The sequence below is a fragment of the Puccinia triticina genome, chromosome 10A, assembly GCF_026914185.1.
Source record: "Puccinia triticina chromosome 10A, complete sequence".
In the NCBI taxonomy this organism is placed as follows: Eukaryota; Fungi; Basidiomycota; class Pucciniomycetes; order Pucciniales; family Pucciniaceae; genus Puccinia; species Puccinia triticina.
The window spans coordinates 1453353-1472532 of record NC_070567.1 but is presented as its reverse complement, the minus strand read 5'-3'; the positions used below and the strand labels follow the sequence as shown (position 1 = coordinate 1472532).

Sequence of the window (19180 nt, the reverse complement as noted above, 5' to 3'; positions counted from 1 at the left end):
GAGCTTGCGGCTTTGGCCGCAAGCTCTGGAAGTTTGTGCCGCAGCGGTGAAAGTTTTGCGCAGCTGTAGGGACCGTGCACGCGGACCGTGGTCGGGGGGTCCCGGGGGAGCCCGCAGGTACATAGCGCCACCGATCCCCTGCCACCCACCGCCGTCGCATCCACCACCATCCAGCCACCACCGCCGTCAAATCCCCCACCACCATCCAGCCACCACCGCCGTCAAATCCCCCCAAACGCCATCCTCCTCAGCCCCACACCCCTCCCCACCGCCCCCCGTAACCAAAGAGCAGTGCACGACTGAACCAAAAAAATACACACCCCACCACTCCCCCACCACCGTCAAATCCCCCACGGCCGTCGCATCCAGCCACCACCGCCGTCAAATCCACCCGTTTGACCACCACCCCCAAATCCACTTCAGCCGCCAGACAGAATCATCCGGCCATCGGAACAATCCACGCAGGTATTTGAATGCGGCAGTATACTTGACATACATCAACGGCGGTGGGGGAGTGGTGGGGTGTGTATTTTTTTGGTTCAGTCGTGCACTGCTCTTTGGTTACAGGGGGCGGTGGGGAGGGGTGTGGGGCTGAGGAGGATGGTGTTTGGGGGGATTTGAAGGCAGTGGTGGCTGGATGGTGGTGGATGCAACAGTGGTGGGGGATTTGACGGTGGTGGTGGATGCGACGGCGGTGGGGGATTTGACGGCAGTGGTGGCTGGATGTGACGGCGGTGGGGGATTTGACGGCACTGGTGGGGGATTCAACGGCGGTGGTGGCTGGATGGTGGTGGATGCGATAGCGGTGGGGGATTCGACGGCAGTGGTGGCTGGATGGTGGTGGATGCAACAGCGGTGGTGGCTGGATAGTGGTGGGTGGCAGGGGATCGGTGGCGCTATGTACCTGTGGGCTCCCCCGTGACCCCCCGACCACAGTCCGCGTGCACAGTCCCTACAGCTGCGCAAAACTTTCACCGCTGCGGCACAAACTTCCAGAGCTTGCAGTATGGAGCTCCGCTCGGTGCTAGGCCGGCGGCTGCGCTGGGAGGGGAATGGTGTCGTGTAGACTGCCCTCACGGATGGTCCGGATGATGAGTCGTTGAGATTCGAGTTGATAGCTGTTGTGGAGTGGTTTTGAGAGTTTGCCGGGGTTTTGGATCCTTGGCGGCGGTTTGGGTTTGCTGGGTAGGTGGATTCTGGGGATTCTTGATGGGACTCTTGACTCGAAGAAGAAAAAAAAAGACCTTGATTACGATAACTCCCGTCTTGCATCAGAACAGGTGCTATGGCCCCCTATCCTCCAAGTTCGCCGGGAACTTGGATTCCTGGAGGCCTGTCACAGACATGTCATCATCTCCTCGCGCGCACCCACCGCAGACAACAGAGAGAAAGAAAAGAAAAATACAACACAAAGAAGAAAAAAAGGAAGAGAAATAAAACCAAGACCTGAAACGTGAAACCAAAGAGGACCACAAGAAATAAGAGAGGAACCAGGAGAAATGGAAATAAACATGACAAAAGACAAGGAAGAAACAAAAACCAGAAAAGGACAACAACTAGGAATAAACCCACAGACGGATCTGTGTTAGGACCAAGAAAGAGAAGAAGGGGAAAGAAGGGGAAGTGAGAATGAGGAGAGTAGGGGGAAAAGGGAGGAGGAGGATCTGAGAGAATCTTGGGATTTGAATCTTGAGCCTTGAGGATCTTGAGGCTTGAGTCTTGATCTTGAAGATGTTTTTCTTGAGGGTTGATCTTGAAGCTTGACTACCATTTTGACCACCACAGCGGCCAAAGTTGCAAGCTCTTCTAGGCTAGCTGTATATGATCTGACCTTCAATTGATTGATCACACCTTGTTTGGCAGGGGTATGAATGTGCCATGTACAGTTGCAAGGGGCATATTACTATACAGAGTAAACCCCCAGGAGTCCCTGGTTTGGAATTTTGGGATCTGGGAGGAACAAAAAAAAAAAAAAAAAAAAAACGGGAAATTCAGCCTAATTTGGCAGGATCTGACACTGATTTTCTGAATGAACAACCTCTGGGATGGTCTCAAGTCCCAAGGAGAAGCAGCCGGCGACAGCCGCGTGTGGTTCAAACAGAAACCTGGCAAAGACATAATATGTACTAGGACAAGAACAGCACCGACTGTGCCAAGAGCAACAATGGCGGCAAGAGTTGGGTCAGCTACAGGTTGGACAACCCATCCACTGATGATTGATCTGTGAACACTGTTGTCTCACACCATTCTCCTATGTTCACGTTGTGTGAAGGGTGCTGAGAGGATTCTGAAGAGGGCACTTGGACTCTGTAGCTATGGGCTGATGAGTGCCCAGACCCCGTGGCTATGGGTTTATGGGATCCATATTCATGGAACTACAGCCTATAAAGCCACAATTACATGTTTATGGCATGTACTTAGCAGCGGGTTTGTAATGTAGGGGCTAAAAAAATTGGCTGGTCAGAAACCTTAGCCCCAATAGAACTAGAATCTACAGCCTCCAAAAGGCCCAAAACTATCATTTAAATGTTGTATTTTAAGCCCATGTATATGGGCTTAATTTGGCCTGTGTCTCAGATCTGATTTTGTGGGCGAGGCCGTACAGTAATATGCCCCTTGCAACTGCAATCCAGATTCTTGTGACATCTGATGAAGCTTTGGTGTGTTATGACACATCTTTTCATGTTTTGTTCATGTCACATATTTCCCACTATGGAATTTGATTTCTTACCATCCTAACTATGTACATGTTATGAGCCATAGCATGGGCTCTCATATGTGCATAGCTTACATGTACATGTCACGGACCACACTCTCAAGGTTTGAGAGGCTGAAGATCCAGGCTCCCTCCTCATCCTACAATCTACTTTATGGCATCCTGAACCACCAGTGTGAGCCTGAGTCTCTATAGTGACAGCAGGACACAAGAAAGAAGGGGGAAATAATTGGATTTCTTTGGATAAAGAAAATACAATTATGAGAGAGAGAGAGAAAGAGAAAGAGAAACAGAGCAGGATCAGGATAAGGAGATATTCAAGGTTATTCAGGTGGCAATGCACGTCCACTGGCAATGCTACCTCTTCTGAAGAGTGCTGCCAAGCTGTGCTAGAGAGTGCTACAGCCTCCTCTCACCAAAGAAACGTGGAGGGATCCTGACAGATATGAAGGGACAGCCCTGTGACCAAGAATGAAGCAAAGGCCAGCAGATATGAAGGGACAGACCTTTTTTCAAGAAGAGGCAAAGGCCAACAGTTATAGAGGGACAGCCCTGTGGTCAAGAGAAGGCTAAGGCCAGCAGTTATGGAGGGACAGCCCTGTGATCAAAAGTAGGCAAAGGCCAGTAGAAAAGAACAGATCAAGCAAGACACAGAGTTGTACCTCTGAGATAAACAAGGTTCAGTGAAAGAGGTTACTTACTGTCAATATCCTAGGCGCCTGTGACGGTAGTTATACTGGGAGTGTTGTAAACTCTTTGATGGTGATCCTGGGATTATCTGGGGTGTGGTTCTGGTGTGCTGAAGTCTGTCGATCCGCCTCAGGCAAGGGGGATCCTGACTACAAAAATTTTCACAGTTTGCTTATGTAATTTACATATGTACATGTGGTTTGGCGCGCCTGGTAGCGCTGACACGTCACAACTGCGCATGCGCGCCACAACTCAATAACTCAAGGAAGGAGTATAGTTACAAGGAATTGATAAGTTGTAAATAGGGTTAAAATTGCATGAGGAAACAGAATATGAAGTCAAAACAAGGTTATCTCATAAGATGAAAAAGATATGAATTAATTCATATGTAAAAAGTATATAAAGGCAGACTTTAGGTCAGCTGAGTTGACTCTAAGGCTGACATTCCCTACCACCAAAAGGGTTGAATTTCTGTAAGAAATTAAACCACAGGGGTAGACCTCTTCTCACTTCTGAATTTCCTAAGAAGAATAGCAGAGTCTGGAATGTCCTTCTCAAGGAGCCATTCATCATGATCAGCACTCATGCCTTTGTATCTAGCCAAGCACATCATAACATCTCTGCTCTCCACTCTCAATCTTTTGTCTCTGAGAATCTTCTGTATAACTTTACTCTGAGGGGTCTTATCCATGGGGGGAATGACAACTTTAACCTTCTGTATAAAGGGGAACTTATCTGGATTTGGGTCTCTGTATGGTTTTACCAAGCTGACAGGGAAGGTAGGATGTTTCCTGCTGAACTCTTCAGTCAGAATCACTTCTACAGCATTATTCCCATGTAAAGCTTTCACAAGGAATGGTCCTGTAAAGGAGTCTCTCATCTTCTTAGGGCCAGACAAATTGTTGAAGTTTGCTGTGGATATCAGGACTTTGTCACCAACTTTAAAGGATGGTTCTTTGTGAGTCTTGTCCCATCTTTCTTTGTTGTAAGAGGTAGCTTCTGTTATGCATTGTTCAGCATGTTTTCTTGCTTTCTCAAAGATTTTCCCATAGGCAAGAGCAGTAGGATGAATGTCTACAGAGTCTTGTTTCAAGAAATTTCTGGGAAGGTTTGGGATCCAGCCTTTCTCTAGGATGGCAGGAGGTTTTCCAGTGGTTGAATGTATGCTGGTACAATATGCTAGCTCAAGGATTGGTAGGAGTGAAACCCAGTCATGAGTGTATCCATCATTTTCTTTGAATTCTAGGCCATATGCACAAAACCTCCTGATCATATCTTCCAGTGTTTGAATCATTCTCTCAGCCAATCCATCAGTCTGGGGGTGGTAAGCAGTGGAGAAGGAGAGTTTTGTTCCTAGCATGCTATGTAAACCAGTCCAGAATTCAGATGTGAACTTGGGATCTCTGTCAGAGATGATGATTCTGGGGATGCCAGTTCTGGGCATTACTCTGTTCCAAAACAGTATGGCAGTACTGTCCATGGCAGAGTCATCCTTGAAGCAGGGTACAAATATGGGGGTCTCAGAGTATCTGTCTACTATTACCAGACAAGCATTGAAACTAGCAGCTCCTCCAGGAGACAAGGATGTTACCCAATCCATGTTAATCAGATCCCATGGTTTTGAGGGTTCTTCAATTTTCATGAGCAGTCCAAATCTCTTGCCTGTGGCTTTATTTGCTTTCTGGCATCTATCACAGGAAGAGAAGTATTCACCAGTGTCCTGTCTCCAATTAGCCCACCAGGCAGTATCAGCTACTTTCTCTCTTCAGAAAAATGACCAGAGTAGACACTGTCATGGCATTCATGCAAAATGGTGTTGACACTTTCTTTGTCAGCTAGGACTAGGACAGAATTGTGTTTTTCTCTGAAGTAGATGAGGCCATCAAACATAGAGAACCTTCCTTCATCATATAGCTTTCTCCATGGATCTTGTAGAGAATTTTTCAGCTGGGCATCTTTAGCATCTTTCAACAAAAGTTCAGACAATACAGCAGTGTTTTTATCTTGCTTGTAACCCTCTCTTACTGAGTCAAAGAACTCATTCTTGAAAGTAGAGACATGTATGCCCATGATGGGGAATCTATCATCATCTTTGTCTTCTGGGTCATAAGCAGGGTTACTAGGATCATTTGGCAAGGCCCATCTGCTAAGTCCATCAGCATTCTTGTGAATATTCCCATCTCTGTGGATGATAGTCATGTTGCCTCTGTATTCCTGAATGGCAATCTGCCACCTGAGCATGTGTCTGTTGGGAGTCTTCATGTTCAGCAGTGATCTCAAAGCTGTGCAATCTGTTACAACATGAAAAACACTGCCATCCAAGTAGTAATGAAGTTTTTCCAGAGCCCAAACCAGACATAAGCATTCAAGTTGACTAGCACCATATCTTGTTTCACTATCCTTCAGTTGTCTGGATATGAAAACAATAGGCCCTTCTTTTCTCACTCCATCAATGACTTGGACTTGATGTAGAGCAGCACCTAAACCAGTCATACTAGCATCTACATATAGTGTGAAAGGATGGGCCCAGTCAGAAAACAGCAGCAATGGAGCAGTGGTCAGTTTCTCTTTCAACAAGTTGTAGGCTACTATCCTATGATGAGTCATCTCATATATGACATCAATCCTTGTGAGCTCAGTTAAGGGTTTTGCTATCTCTGCAAATTTCTCAATGTGTTGCCTGTAGTAACCAGCAAAACCAAGAAAGGATTGCATTTCTTTCCTACTACTAGGCACAGGCTTTTGGAGGACAGCAGCTACTTTGTTCTGGTCTATTCCTATGGCAATTCCAGAGACAAGATGGCCTAGAGCTTTGATCTGATCAAATCCAAAGTTACACTTTTTCAGGGAGATTTTCATATTCATATTGATGACAACTTTCAGTATCCTGTCTATCCTATTGAGGTGTTCTTCCCAAGTGTTGGACATAATGATGATATCATCAATGTAGATAATGACCCACTTCTCATCAATTTCTTTTCTGAACTCAATGTCCATCATTCTCTGGAAATGAGAGGGGGCATTCTTGATCCCAAAGGGCATTCTCAGGTATTCATAGATTCCTTTGTGCATAATAATCCTGAGTAGGTGTCTGGAATCTTCTGCAATAACATTCTGGTGAAAACCTTGAAGTACATCCATACTAGTCAGATACTTAGCTTTTGCTAGGTTTTTCAGAGTCTCACTGATCTTGGGAATGGGATACCTGTCTGAAGCAGTATAGGAGTTTAGGGCTCTGAAATCTCCTACCATTCTGGACTTTCCATTGTGCCAGGCAATGATTACAGGAGTTGTGATCTCAACTACCTCATTATGGCCAACTTTCCTCAGAACATTCAGGTTTACCAGTTCTTCAATATGTTGCTCAAGAGCCTCCCTGCTTTTGGGGCTGGCAGGGTAAGGAGGTCTCCTGAGCAGAGGAGGATAGGGCCTCTCAGTTGTCAATTTGAGATGAACTTCATGACCTTTAATGGCACCAAGGGGCTGATTGGTGTTAGAGAAGGCAGTTTTGTTATTCTAGAGGACTTCAAACAGCTTCTCTTTTTGGTCAATGGTTAGTTTATCACTGAACTTGGCTTCACAAAGTTCTTCTGCAATAAATTGTTGCAGTTGGGGATTGGACTTCTTTACAGCAGAGATTTCATTTGAAGGACTCATTTTTTCTAGATGATGGGATTTGAAACTGAATTTCTTCCTCTTGTTCTCATTCCCAATGGTGAAGAATCTCTCTTTACTGTTTGTAATATCAAAACCATAAAGAGACATGTAATCATTTCCAAGGATAAGGTAGTTTATTCTTGCATTTTTCATAACTACAAATTCTGCTAGAATTCTAATGGAACCTTTAGTGTGAGGAAAAATCAAAGCCATTTCTATTATGCCCATTGGCTGTAATTGGTCACTACAGCTGTGAAATTTAGCATGGTTGATTGGCATGAGCTTGTTTTCCCATTCTGGTATTATAGAATCCAGCAATTTGTTGCTGATGATTGAGCAAGAAGCTCCACTATCAAGAAGACATGAGTGTTCTCTGGATTCAATGAGGACAGTAGTGAGACTTGCTTTTCCAGTAAGATGAGCTTTTCCTCTATCAGGTTTACATTTCATCAGTCTAGCATCCTCTATGTGGGAAGATTGGCAGGATTTGTCCCAGGTCTGGGGTTGATGAGTTTCAGCTTGAATTTCAGCAATGGAGAAGTCTTGGTTTATCTCACACTCCACTGCATGTGCTCCAAAATCAAAATCAACTAATGGATCATAGTTGGCACCATTTCCATTGTCCATGGCAAGGATCATGTGATTGGTTCTATGATTCTCTTCCTTTTCATCCAGTTCTGATTCAGACTTATGTGGTTCACCTTGATCTTCTCCATTGTCACTCTTGGGATCATCATCATCATCCATTCCTACATTATTGATTCTGTTCTTCTTCTTAGGGCATTCCCTGGATAAGTGGCCAGTTTGTTTGCAGAAATGACATACAAGTTTTTCTTTCTCAGGGGCAGAGACAGGATTCCTTTTGGTAGAGGAGTCAGTTGGCTTATCAGTTTTCTCAGGGGCAGGATTGTTTCTCCATTGGGATCTGTTAGGAGTGTTATAATTGTTTGTCACAGGCTTGTTCCTTTTCATGACTCTGTCTATGACTTCTTCAGCAATTATAACCATATCCTCAAAACTCATTTCAGTAGCATCTCTTTTGTATCTGCTTTTAATAGCATGCTCAAGGTTTGGAGGGCATTGCTTCAAGATTTTCTCACAAATAAGATACTCACTGAGTTCAGGTTGATAAGCTTTCAGTCTTTCTCTCTGATTACCAAACCATTTATCGATTTTCCTCCCATCATAGGCAAAGTGATCATTCTCAAACTCTTGTTGCATTTTCCATTTCCAGTTCTCAGTGCCAAACTTGTTTCTGATGGCATTCTTCCACCAAGCCCAAGATTTGTTCCCATACTGGTCTCTGATGCCTAGGTACCAATTCCTTGGAGTGTCAGTCAACAAGATTGTTAATCTGCTGATTATCATGTTATCCAGCATCAAGTAGTCTCTGACCAGGATATCAGTGTTTTTAATCCAAAGTTCATGATTGTAAGGCAATTCTCCAGAGAATTTCTCCCAGTCTCCATTCTTAGGGATACCTTTCCACAATTCCTTCCTCATTTCAAAGTCTACTGCTCCATGATCAATGTAGGGGAATTCTTCTTGAGCATTTGCATCAGGAGTATTGCTTGCAGGCTTGGGGAAGTTATCTCTTGATGGTCTCTGGGGTTCAGGAGTAGTAACAGGAGGAGGGGCTCTGTGTTCCTGTTGTTGCTCATGGTGGACATTCTGAAAGTGATTATTGTATAAGAGATGAGGGGGTTGGTCTCTGTCATCTGGTATTATCAAGGAATCTAGCTTTGAGCTCACAGAGTTTACTACAGAAGATATGTCACTGAATCTCCTCTTAGATTGTTCAAATCTGTTTTGCTCATTGGCATGAAGGTCATTGATTTGATTACCAATGGATGAAAGAGTTTTGCTCACTTTCTCTTCAAAATCTTTCAGATTTTGACCAATTGTATCCATATTAGAATGACATTGGGATTCATTCACCAGAATTAGATCTTGAACTGTCTCAAACTTCTCATCTATGTGTTTCTTCAGTTGTTCTAACACATTGTTATTCACTGTGGACTTCTCTCTGGCACTTTCACCTATGTTGTTCAGGATTTGATCAAGAAAAAAGGGAATGAATTCATTTTTAAACCAATCAAGAATGGAATGATGCAGGACATCTTTAAAATTGCTGACACAAGATTCAAGAAGAGTACCAGGAATGGTTTCAACAGTACCAGATAATTCAGAGAGAAATTTAGAGAACAGGACTTGTAATTTTTCTTCTAGAAACAAAGGGCCATTTCTAGACATTTCAGTGTTAAGATTATTGAGGAAAAATTCTCTATTTGAAGGATCAGAGAGATTGCCAATATCTAAACTAAGGCCTAGTGGGGAATCACTACTTAAAGAACTCTTAGGCAAAGATTCATCTAATAAGGGCCTCTCCCCCTGGCTCTCCTGCGTCCATAGCCTCTCCTCACTCCTTGTGTTGCTCTCATTAGGTATTCTCCTATTTCTAGAACTCTCTGAGTGTCGTCCTGGGAGCGTCTCCAGTTCTTCCCTGATCCTCTCCAATTGTCTTGAGGATGAGGGGGGTTGTGGTCTGCGTATCCGTGCGGCGTGTGAGGATAATGCTTGAACATCCCGACTCCGAAACCTTGAATATCCCGCAATCCACTCCTAGAAACCTTGAATATCCCGCTCCAACATCACACAGCAATACAATGGATGCCTCCAAAGCCGCCAAACTCCAACAACAACTGGCGGACATTACTAAGAAGGCCAACAACAAGGAGGAAAAACGTCGCCAGGCCGAGGCCAAGTTGGAGGACGCACTCCGCACTCCAAATCCACCCCCTCCCCCAACCGCAACCAAGACCCCCAAGATCGCTCAACCCAACAAGTTCGATGGAGAACGTGGAGCGGTGGCGGAGACGTTTGCCCGCCAGGTTGGCATCTATATGACTGTGAACAAGCACTTGTTCCGGACCAACACGACACAAATCCTTTTTGTGTCCTCGTACATGACCGGCCCCGCGGGCGTGTGGGCAGCCCCGTTCCTTGACCAGGCAGCAGTGGAACCACCCACCCTGACCTACGCGGAGTTCACGGCAGCCTTCCGTGGCATGTTTTTCGACCCAGAAAAGAAGGCAAAGGCGGAACAAGCCCTCCGAGCGCTGAAGCAGACCGGTTCTGTGGCGGACTACACCCACACCTTCGTCCAGCACGCCTCCGCAGCGGGATGGGAAATCCCCACCCTCCTCAGCCAGTACCGCCAAGGTCTGAAGCGGGACATCCGGATGGCGCTCATCGTTTCCTGCACCGCATTCACAACCATTAATGAGGTTGCTACCTTGGCCCTAGAGCTTGACACGGCGATGAGCGGAGCGGATGCCGGAACAGCGCCGGCTAAACAGAAGATCGACCCCAACGCCATGGACCTATCGGCGTTAAACGGACGACTATCCGACTCCGAGAAGGCCAGGATGATGCGGGAAGGACTCTGTTTCCAATGTGGAGCGCAGGGCCACATCTCCCGCGACTGTCTGACCAAGAAGGGGAAAGGCCGCGGAAACGCCAGGATTGCGGCAATGGAGGATCAGATCCAACAATTAGTGGAAGGGATGGCGGCGATAGGCGGAGGCGGACCAGCGGATAAAGGCGGAAAAGGCCGGGCCAACTCGTCAAAAAATGGAGGCGCTCAGGAATGAAGGTTGTGCCTTTCCTGAGCGCGGCGGAGTTGTCTTGTAGTATTGGTGCTAGTCAAACTTTAACCAGAAATGAAATTGACCCCAGATGTTTCATCTCTCACACCATCACAACTCCCAGAGCCACACCCCAGAACCCCTTACCCCCTGCCTCCTTTTTGATTGATTCCGGAGCAACCCATGATGTGTTGAGCGAGTCCTATGCCGCCGTGGCGGGATTACTCCGCAACGCCACCGCCTCAAGGCGGACAGTGTTGGGATTTGATGGATCCACATCCCGAGCGGCATATGAGATTGACCTGACCCTGAATGAAGAACCCCGCCCTTCAAAATTCATCATCACCCGACTGAAAGACACGTACGACGGCATCCTTGGGATGCCATGGATCCGCAAACATGGACACCAAATTGACTGGACCACCCGCACACTCCGCTCCGACCACTCCGACATTGCAGCTGCCTCCGCAGCTTCGTCCACTCCGAAAACATCCTCAACAGAGGGCCAAGGGCCCATGATGGGGAAAGCTAGGATTCGTGACGAGGGGGTGTGTGTTTTACCGCCCCCGCAATGTGATTTCGATAGACTACCCTCTTTCATACTCCCTGAAAGGGCTGGCAAGCTTTTTGTCCCCGTAGATAGTACTCCGCACCCCGACTGGAATCCCACCCCCCTGCAGCTGGAATGGAACCCCGCTAACCCCGCCGACAATTTTGCTGCCGCTTCGGCGGTATCGTCCACTCCGCAAACATCCTCAACAGAGGGCCAAGGGCCCATGATGGGGAAAGCTAGGAGTTGTGACAAGGGGGTGTGTATTTTACCGCCCCCGCAATGTGAGTCCAATAAAGTTTCTCCGCAATCATTTTCCAAATCAGCTGGCAAGCCCCTTTCTCTCCTAGAACTGTACACTGCAGAGATTAGCGCCGCCAAGACATCGTGGTCGACCTCCGCCCGGCTAGCAGCGGCGGGAAAGGCCGCTATTGCAACACGGACCGTCGAGGAACTTGTCCCGCAGTGCTACCATTGATTCATTGACATGTTCCGGAAATCCAGTGCTAAGAGCCTACCGCCACAAAGAAAGTATGACTTCTGTGTTGACCTAGTCCCAGGAGCCACACCGCAAGCAAGCCGGATCATTCCGCTTTCACCGGCGGAGGACCAGGAACTTGACACACTGATTGCGGAAGGACTGGCCAGCAGAACAATCCGGCGGACCACATCACCATGGGCAGCCCCAGTTCTATTCACCGGAAAGAAGGACGGAAACCTTCGCCCCTGTTTTGACTACCGAAAACTCAACGCACTGACAGTGAAGAACCGCTACCCCCTTCTGCTGACCATGGACCTGGTTGACAGCCTGCTAGACGCCAACACCTTCACGAAGCTGGACCTCCGCAACGCCTACGGAAACCTCCGAGTGGCGGAGGGAGATGAGGATAAGCTAGCGTTCATCTGCAAGGCGGGGCAATTTGCTCCGCTCACCATGCCGTTTGGACCCACAGGAGCGCCAGGATACTTTGAATACTTCATGCAGGACATTCTCCTTGGACGAATTGGAAAGGACACCGCCGCATACCTGGATGACATTATGGTATACACACAGAAAGGCTCCGATCACACGGCGGCGGTCAACGGAATCCTGGAGACCCTGAGCAAGCACCAATTATGGCTGAAACCGGAGAAATGTGAATTTTTGAAACCGGAGGTGGAATATCTTGGACTCTTAATTGCGTGTAACCAGATTAGAATGGACCCCGCAAAAGTGAAGGCGGTGAAGGAGTGGCCCGCACCGCGGAACGTTACGGAAATTCAGCGGTTCATCGGATTCTCCAACTTTTACCGCCGGTTCATTGACCACTTCTTGGGGAAGACCAGACCTCTACACGACCTGACCAAAGCAAAAACCCCCTTTGTCTGGGATGAAAAATGTAACTCCGCTTTCGAATGCCTAAAGACCGCCTTCACCTCCGCTCCAATACTTAAGATTGCGGACCCATACAAGCCGTTTATCCTGGAATGTGACTGCTCCGACTTCGCGCTTGGAGCAGTCTTGTCTCAAGTCTGCAACAAAGACAAAGAAATCCACCCCGTCGCTTACTTATCCCAATCATTGGTGCAGGCGGAGAAGAACTACGAGATCTTTGACAAGGAACTATTGGCCATTGTTGCCGCTTTCAAAGAGTGGCGGCAGTACCTGGAAGGAAACCCGCACTGCCTGACCGCCATTGTTTACACGGACCACCGGAACCTAGAAAGCTTCATGACCACCAAGGAGCTCACTTGGAGACAGGCGCGGTGGGCGGAGACCATGGGTTGCTTTGATTTTGAAATCATCTTCCGCCCGGGCCACCAAGCCACCAAACCCGATGCCCTATCAAGAAGACCGGACCTAGCCCCCGCCCCTGGTGAAAAACTGACCTTTGGACAGCTGCTGAAGCCCAATAACATCACGGAGCGGACTTTTGCGGAGATATTGGAGTTTGAATCCTGGTTCGAGGACGAATCAATTGACTTGGCGGAGGCGGAGCACTGGTTTGAGGTAGACGTACTGGGGATAGACGCGGAGCACGGAGCGGAAAATGAACTGGCAATGGCTGATGCGGAGATCATTGCAAGAATCAGAGAATTGACCCCACTCAATGCCCAACTGACCGGATGGATAGAATCCTTGAAAACCCCCACAGGTAACCGGAACAGATACACGGAGACTGATGGCATCTTGTACAACAAAGGGCGGATAGTGGTACCGGCGGACCCAGCACTGCGGACCGAGATCCTGAAGAGCCAACATGACACCAAAGCGGCGGGCCACCCAGGCCAATCCCGCACCCTTGCCCTGGTCCGACGGAGTTTTGTGTGGAACGGCCAGAAGAAGTTCGTCAACCAATACGTGGATGGATGTGATTCTTGTCAAAGAGTTAAAGCCTCGACGCAACAGCCATTTGGGACACTGGAGCCGCTGCCAATTCCGGCGGGGCCGTGGACGGACATCAGCTATGACCTCATCACAGACCTACCTGAATCCCGCTCCCACAACAGCAATATACTGACTGTTGTTGACCGTCTGACAAAGATGGCACACTTTATCCCCTGCAGGAAGTCCATGAATGCGGAGCAGTTAGCGGACCTGATGGCGGAGCACGTTTGGAAACTCCACGGCACTCCAAAGACTATTGTTTCCGACCGAGGGAGCATTTTTGTATCCCAAATCACCCGGGAATTGGACAACAGATTAGGCATCCGCCTCCAACCATCTACGGCGTACCATCCAAGGACAGACGGACAGTCGGAAATTGCAAACAAAGCGGTGGAGCAATATCTCCGCCATTTTGTGAGCTATCAACAGGGCAATTGGGCTCCGCTCCTGGCAACGGCGGAATTTGCTTACAACAACAACGATCACACGTCAACAGGGGTGTCACCATTCAAGGCAAATTACGGTTTCAACCCATTGTACAGCGGAATTCTATTGGCGGGACAGTGTGCACCGGCGGTGGCAGAGCGACTCCGCCAGCTTGCGGAGGTACAGGACAAACTGAAGCACTGTCTAGAAGGGGCGCAGGAGGTCATGAAAAGCCAGTTTGACCGCGGAGTGCGGAAAACACCGGAATGGAACAGTGGAGACGAGGTTTGGCTAGATGGGTGCAATATCTCGACAACACACCCCAGCCCCAAATTGGAACACCGCTGGCTTGGACCATTCCCAATAGCTAGCAGAATTTCAACCTCCGCTTACAAACTGACCCTTCCGCTTTCCATGCAGGGAGTCCACCCAGTTTTCCACGTGTCAGTACTCCGCAAACACAAGCCCGACGAGATCGCCCACCGACAGCGGCGGACCCCGGAGCCAGTAACAGTCAACGGCGGAGATGAGTGGGAGGTTGACGGAATACTGGACAGCCGGCGGAGAGGGCGGACGACTCAATACCTTGTCAGCTGGCGCGGATTTGGACCGGCGGAAAATTCTTGGGAGCCGGAGGCAAACTTGAAGAACAGCGGAGACCTATTGGCGGAGTTTAACTCAAAATTTCCGGAGGCGGCGGCCAGGCATCGGAGGACGCGGAGAAGAAAGTGAGAGGGCAAGCTTTTTCCCACTGGGTTTTTTAATGCTGCCCGGGGACAGAATGCAGAGCCAAAAGAGGAGGATTTTTTTTTTCTCATTGACCAACCAGAAAAGGGGGCGGCTTGGGCATTAAAGGGGGGATAATGTTATGAGCCGTAGTGCGGGCTCCGCAGCGCAGACTCACATGTACATAGACTACACGTACATGTCACGGACCATACTCAAGGTTCGAGAGGCTGGAGATCCAAGCCTCTTCCTCATCCTGCAATCTACCATCTTGGATCCAGAACCCCCAGAACCCCAGAACCCAGACCCCATCTTCCTCTCCACAGAACAGACCTTAACGGAAATTCAAATTTTCTTGTCCTCAAGTTTCAAAAATGATGGGGTGGAAATGCAACAATAAAAAAAATATGGAAAAATCAAGAGGATGGTGGACTATCAGAAAAACAAAACAAGAAATAATGACAATGAGTGGTGTAGAAGCCAGAGGAGGAAGTCTGATAAATGGCTTCAATATAACGTCTGGCTCACGCGAACTTGGTGCGCCAATCCATAAGCCTCTTTGGTGAGACTGGGCTGCCGCCCAGACCCGCTCACCACGAGTGTTGGCTTATGTAGTTAAAATTGTGATTGTGCAAAATGTGGGCATGGGAACTCAAGGAGATGCCGTCCGGCTGTCACAGCTCTGTGACAGTCCAGGGCCTGACCACTGACCATGCCGATCGCGGGGCCCGCAGTGATCCTCAGCCACCTCGTTCTCTGTTTTCGTCGCTCCAGAAAACACCGCCAAGTACAACCATGCCACCCAAGCAGAAACAAAATTCGGCCCACCTTCAAGCCGACTTGAAAGACGAGCAGGTCCTACAGTCTGTCTTATTAGTGGACCCATTCGGTGCCCAAGACTCATGGGGACCCTTGGCAAGACAAGCAAACGACGACGAAGATGATGAGAGTAGGGGTAGTAAAACGGGTGAAAGTTTGCCTTGGGTCCGTATCTTTTCTACTTTCAAATTCATGCGGAATGGCTGAAGATAGCGCTGACGGAGTGATTTATTTGTCTCTCTGTGGAAACCAAATAAAACAGTGTCTCCTACCGCTATTAGGTACCCCCTTGTTGTCGTGGACGCTCGATTCTTTGGCTCTAGGTGGCGTTCAACAAGTCTTTTTGTTTATTCGAGATGGAACGGATATGGTCCGATCGTATCTCTCGTAAGTCTCCTTTTTTTAACCTCAGGGATACATTTTTCTGCTTGGGAAGTCCCACTAACGGAAGACGCTCCTGTGATTAATCAGAACTACCTCGTATCTTAACCCGGACTCCTCGATGGTCGTTACGATTATTCCTACCACTTCATTCACACCTGGGGATGTCTTGAGAGAAGTTGATTCAAGGGCACTCTTGAAAACAAAGACTGGAAGTGGCACGGATATAGGCACCTTCATCTTGGCGAGGTGTGGCTATATCGGAAACCTTGATCTTGCCAAGGCTGCCCAGAGATTTACTGTCCGCCGGAAGGAGGATGGTGGATTACCATGTCTCTCTGGAATTATGGAGTCGCGAACTAGCAGAATGGGTTCATCAAATTCAACAGCCATCCATCTTCTCGATCCGACCTCTCGATTACTCTATTTTCACACCGAACCGCACAAATTCCCACGTCCTAAACGAATTCAAATTCCGCCAGAGCTGTTTCATGAACCCAAAGATCTTCTGATGAGGTCCGATCTGGAGTCGGTGGGGATCGACCTATGCTCGGTAGAAGTACCCCAACTGTTTACCGAAAACTTTGACTATCAACTCGTCCGTCCAGATTTCGTACATGGAATCTTGACCAGCGACTTGCTTGGAAAAACCATACTTTGTGAGGTCGTCAAGGAATCTGAAAACTTGGGATCAGGTGCAAAATGGGCAACTTTAGTTGGTGACGTCAAAACATACGATCGAGCCGCGTAGGTCAGATATTTTACAACTCCTTTTTTTGTGCTTTCTATCCCGAAGTGCAAACCATTTTCCCTCTTCTTAAACATTCCGGTTTGGCCTTAGACGCGGTATCATAGCACGTCGGTCCCAGCCATTTGTTTTGGATCAGACTCGTTTGGAAGGCCATCCTGTCTTTTCTCAGCGTCGAGGAATGATTTACATTGGGAAAGACGTCGATCTTGCTCCGTAAGTGGTTGATTTGGTTTTAATTAATAACATAGCTTCCAACACGTTGATTGAACTATTTGGAGGTGTTTATTAGTGAATCTAAGATTGGCAACTCGACTTGTCTGGCGCCAAGCTGTACCATCTCTCATCGAGCTGAAATCCGACAGTCATACATTGGATCATCTTCTCTAATTGGAGACCGCTCTCAGGTTGAAGACTCATACATCTTCGATCGCGTTACGATTGGATCCAACACAAAAATCAAAAACTCGATTATCGGCTCAAATGTAACGATTAAAGCAGACTGTGTGATTGAAGGGGGATGCTTGCTAGGAAGTGGTGTAGTTATTGGAGAAGGTATTGTGCTCACAGGCGTCAATGTTAGTCTCTCAGGGCCTACTGGATCGGATAAGCTGGAGGGGCCAGGGTCGGTTGGGGTCGTTTGGCCGCAAACCGAGGACTCATCCAGTCAGATAGGTACGCTCAATGGCAACGCGAGCGAGGACAGCGATGATGAGCTGGGGAATATAGACATAAGGAACTTGAAGTTTGCTCGATTAGGTCAGCCTACTCCCTGAAACTCGCAAACTTTCCCCTGAGATCTGATACTGATAATATTGGCGGAAAATAAATCTCTTGGACACAGGTGCCACATACCAGAACCAAGATTTGGAGTCGCCAAACTCATCTACCACATCCCTTTCATCACTCTCGTCAAATGCATCCTCTTCTCGATCAGCGAACATTCAAAATATCGAATCCATCGGAGAAGTCGGCTCTACCCAAGACTTCGTTGTCGAATGTGTTCGCTCGTTAGAACGCGCATTCGAGGAAGACCACACCGTCGAAAACGCAACAATCGAGCTCAAAACCCTCAGAATGGCTTCTAACGTACCTCAATCGCAAGTTCGCAAAATCGTCTTTGCTCGCGTTCTCACACTGGCGCAACACGATCTATCGAAGTTAAATAAATGGATCCAATTGATTAAGAACATGATGAATACTGCCAGCCATGGTAACAATCGCCGGACAGAGGAAGAAGAAGAAGAAGAATTAGTTGAAATGGTGGAAATCTTGCTCGACTTACAATCTTTCTGTTGCCTTGAAAAGAACTTTACTAGCTCTCAATCTCAAGAATCGGTCAAGTTCTTCTCGAAATGTTTACAAGCATTCTACAATTTGGAGATTATCTCTGAAGAATCGCTCCTCAAATGGTTCAAATCTGTGCAATCCAAAGCTCTCAAACCTGTCCACCCCCTTCCCGATAATGACAAGGAGGATGAGCATCGAAGGAATCATTGTCTGAAGTTAAGGGAAGTCGGGGGGAAATTGTTGCAAATGTTGATGGAGGCCGAATCTGAATCATCCGACGAGGATTAATCAATAAGCCATGCTCACCATTTTCCTCCTATCAAACATGTTCCCTTCATAGGCTTGGAAATTTTCACTCTTACTTCATTATGTTTTTCTTTGCCTTCAATTGATCTGTTTTCCTTTTTTTTTGGATATTGATTTTTCCATAATCTGACTAGCTATCTACAAAAAAAGAAGCCTGACAATATAATGTTCAAGAAATAAAAACTCGGCACACTGTGTTTAGGCATGCAATACAATGTTCTTTTTGCAAGTCCAACAGTCACGGACAATCACTGTTTGATCTAATTCCCACCATCCTCGAATTTTCTTAACACCACACATGTAGAATTAAGGAGCCTCTAAAACTTCCCAGGTTTGCTTGTTTCGGTCGACTTTGACCCGCGGTGTAACCCATTAAATGTGGCACAATATTTTTCATGGCTGGCAAATATTTGTGCCATCCTGTAATTTCTATCTACATCTAATTCTACACTGGAGGACTTCCCGTCGATCTGGAAAGTCAGATCTGAGCCACCAGATATCAAATTTCGCAGGGAAATCTGGGTCCCCGAAGATCCCCGAAGTGATCCAGAGTTCCAGATTCCAGATTTCCCTGCGAAATCTGAAATTCCAGATCTGTTCAAAAGTGACGGGAAGTCCTCCACTAGTCGTCGATCTGGAAGTCCTTCCACATGCAGATATGGGAGGACTTCCCGCCGATCTGGAAACCCAGATTTTCCCAGATTTCGCAGGGAAATCTGGGAAGATCTAGGATTTGGGAAGATTGAGCCCAGATTTCCCCGCAAAATCTGGAAAAATCTGGGTTCCCAGATCGACGGGAAGTCCTCCATGTAGTCCCAGATTCCACATTTCTGGTGGGGCTCCCCCGTGGACCCAC

The 19180-nt window shown here is 47.6% G+C and overlaps 1 protein-coding gene across 1 annotated transcript; it reads left to right on the top strand.

The window, feature by feature from the left end:
* Positions 1 to 15416: 15416 nt before the first annotated feature.
* Positions 15417 to 18306, top strand: PtA15_10A170 (uncharacterized protein; the record flags this gene model as incomplete). Its single annotated transcript, XM_053160320.1, has 6 exons — positions 15417 to 15764; positions 15862 to 15986; positions 16071 to 16727; positions 16822 to 16944; positions 17021 to 17487; positions 17573 to 18306. 6 exons carry the CDS (start codon positions 15417 to 15419, stop codon positions 18304 to 18306), a joined length of 2454 nt encoding a protein of 817 aa, XP_053024306.1.
* Positions 18307 to 19180: the final 874 nt, after the last annotated feature.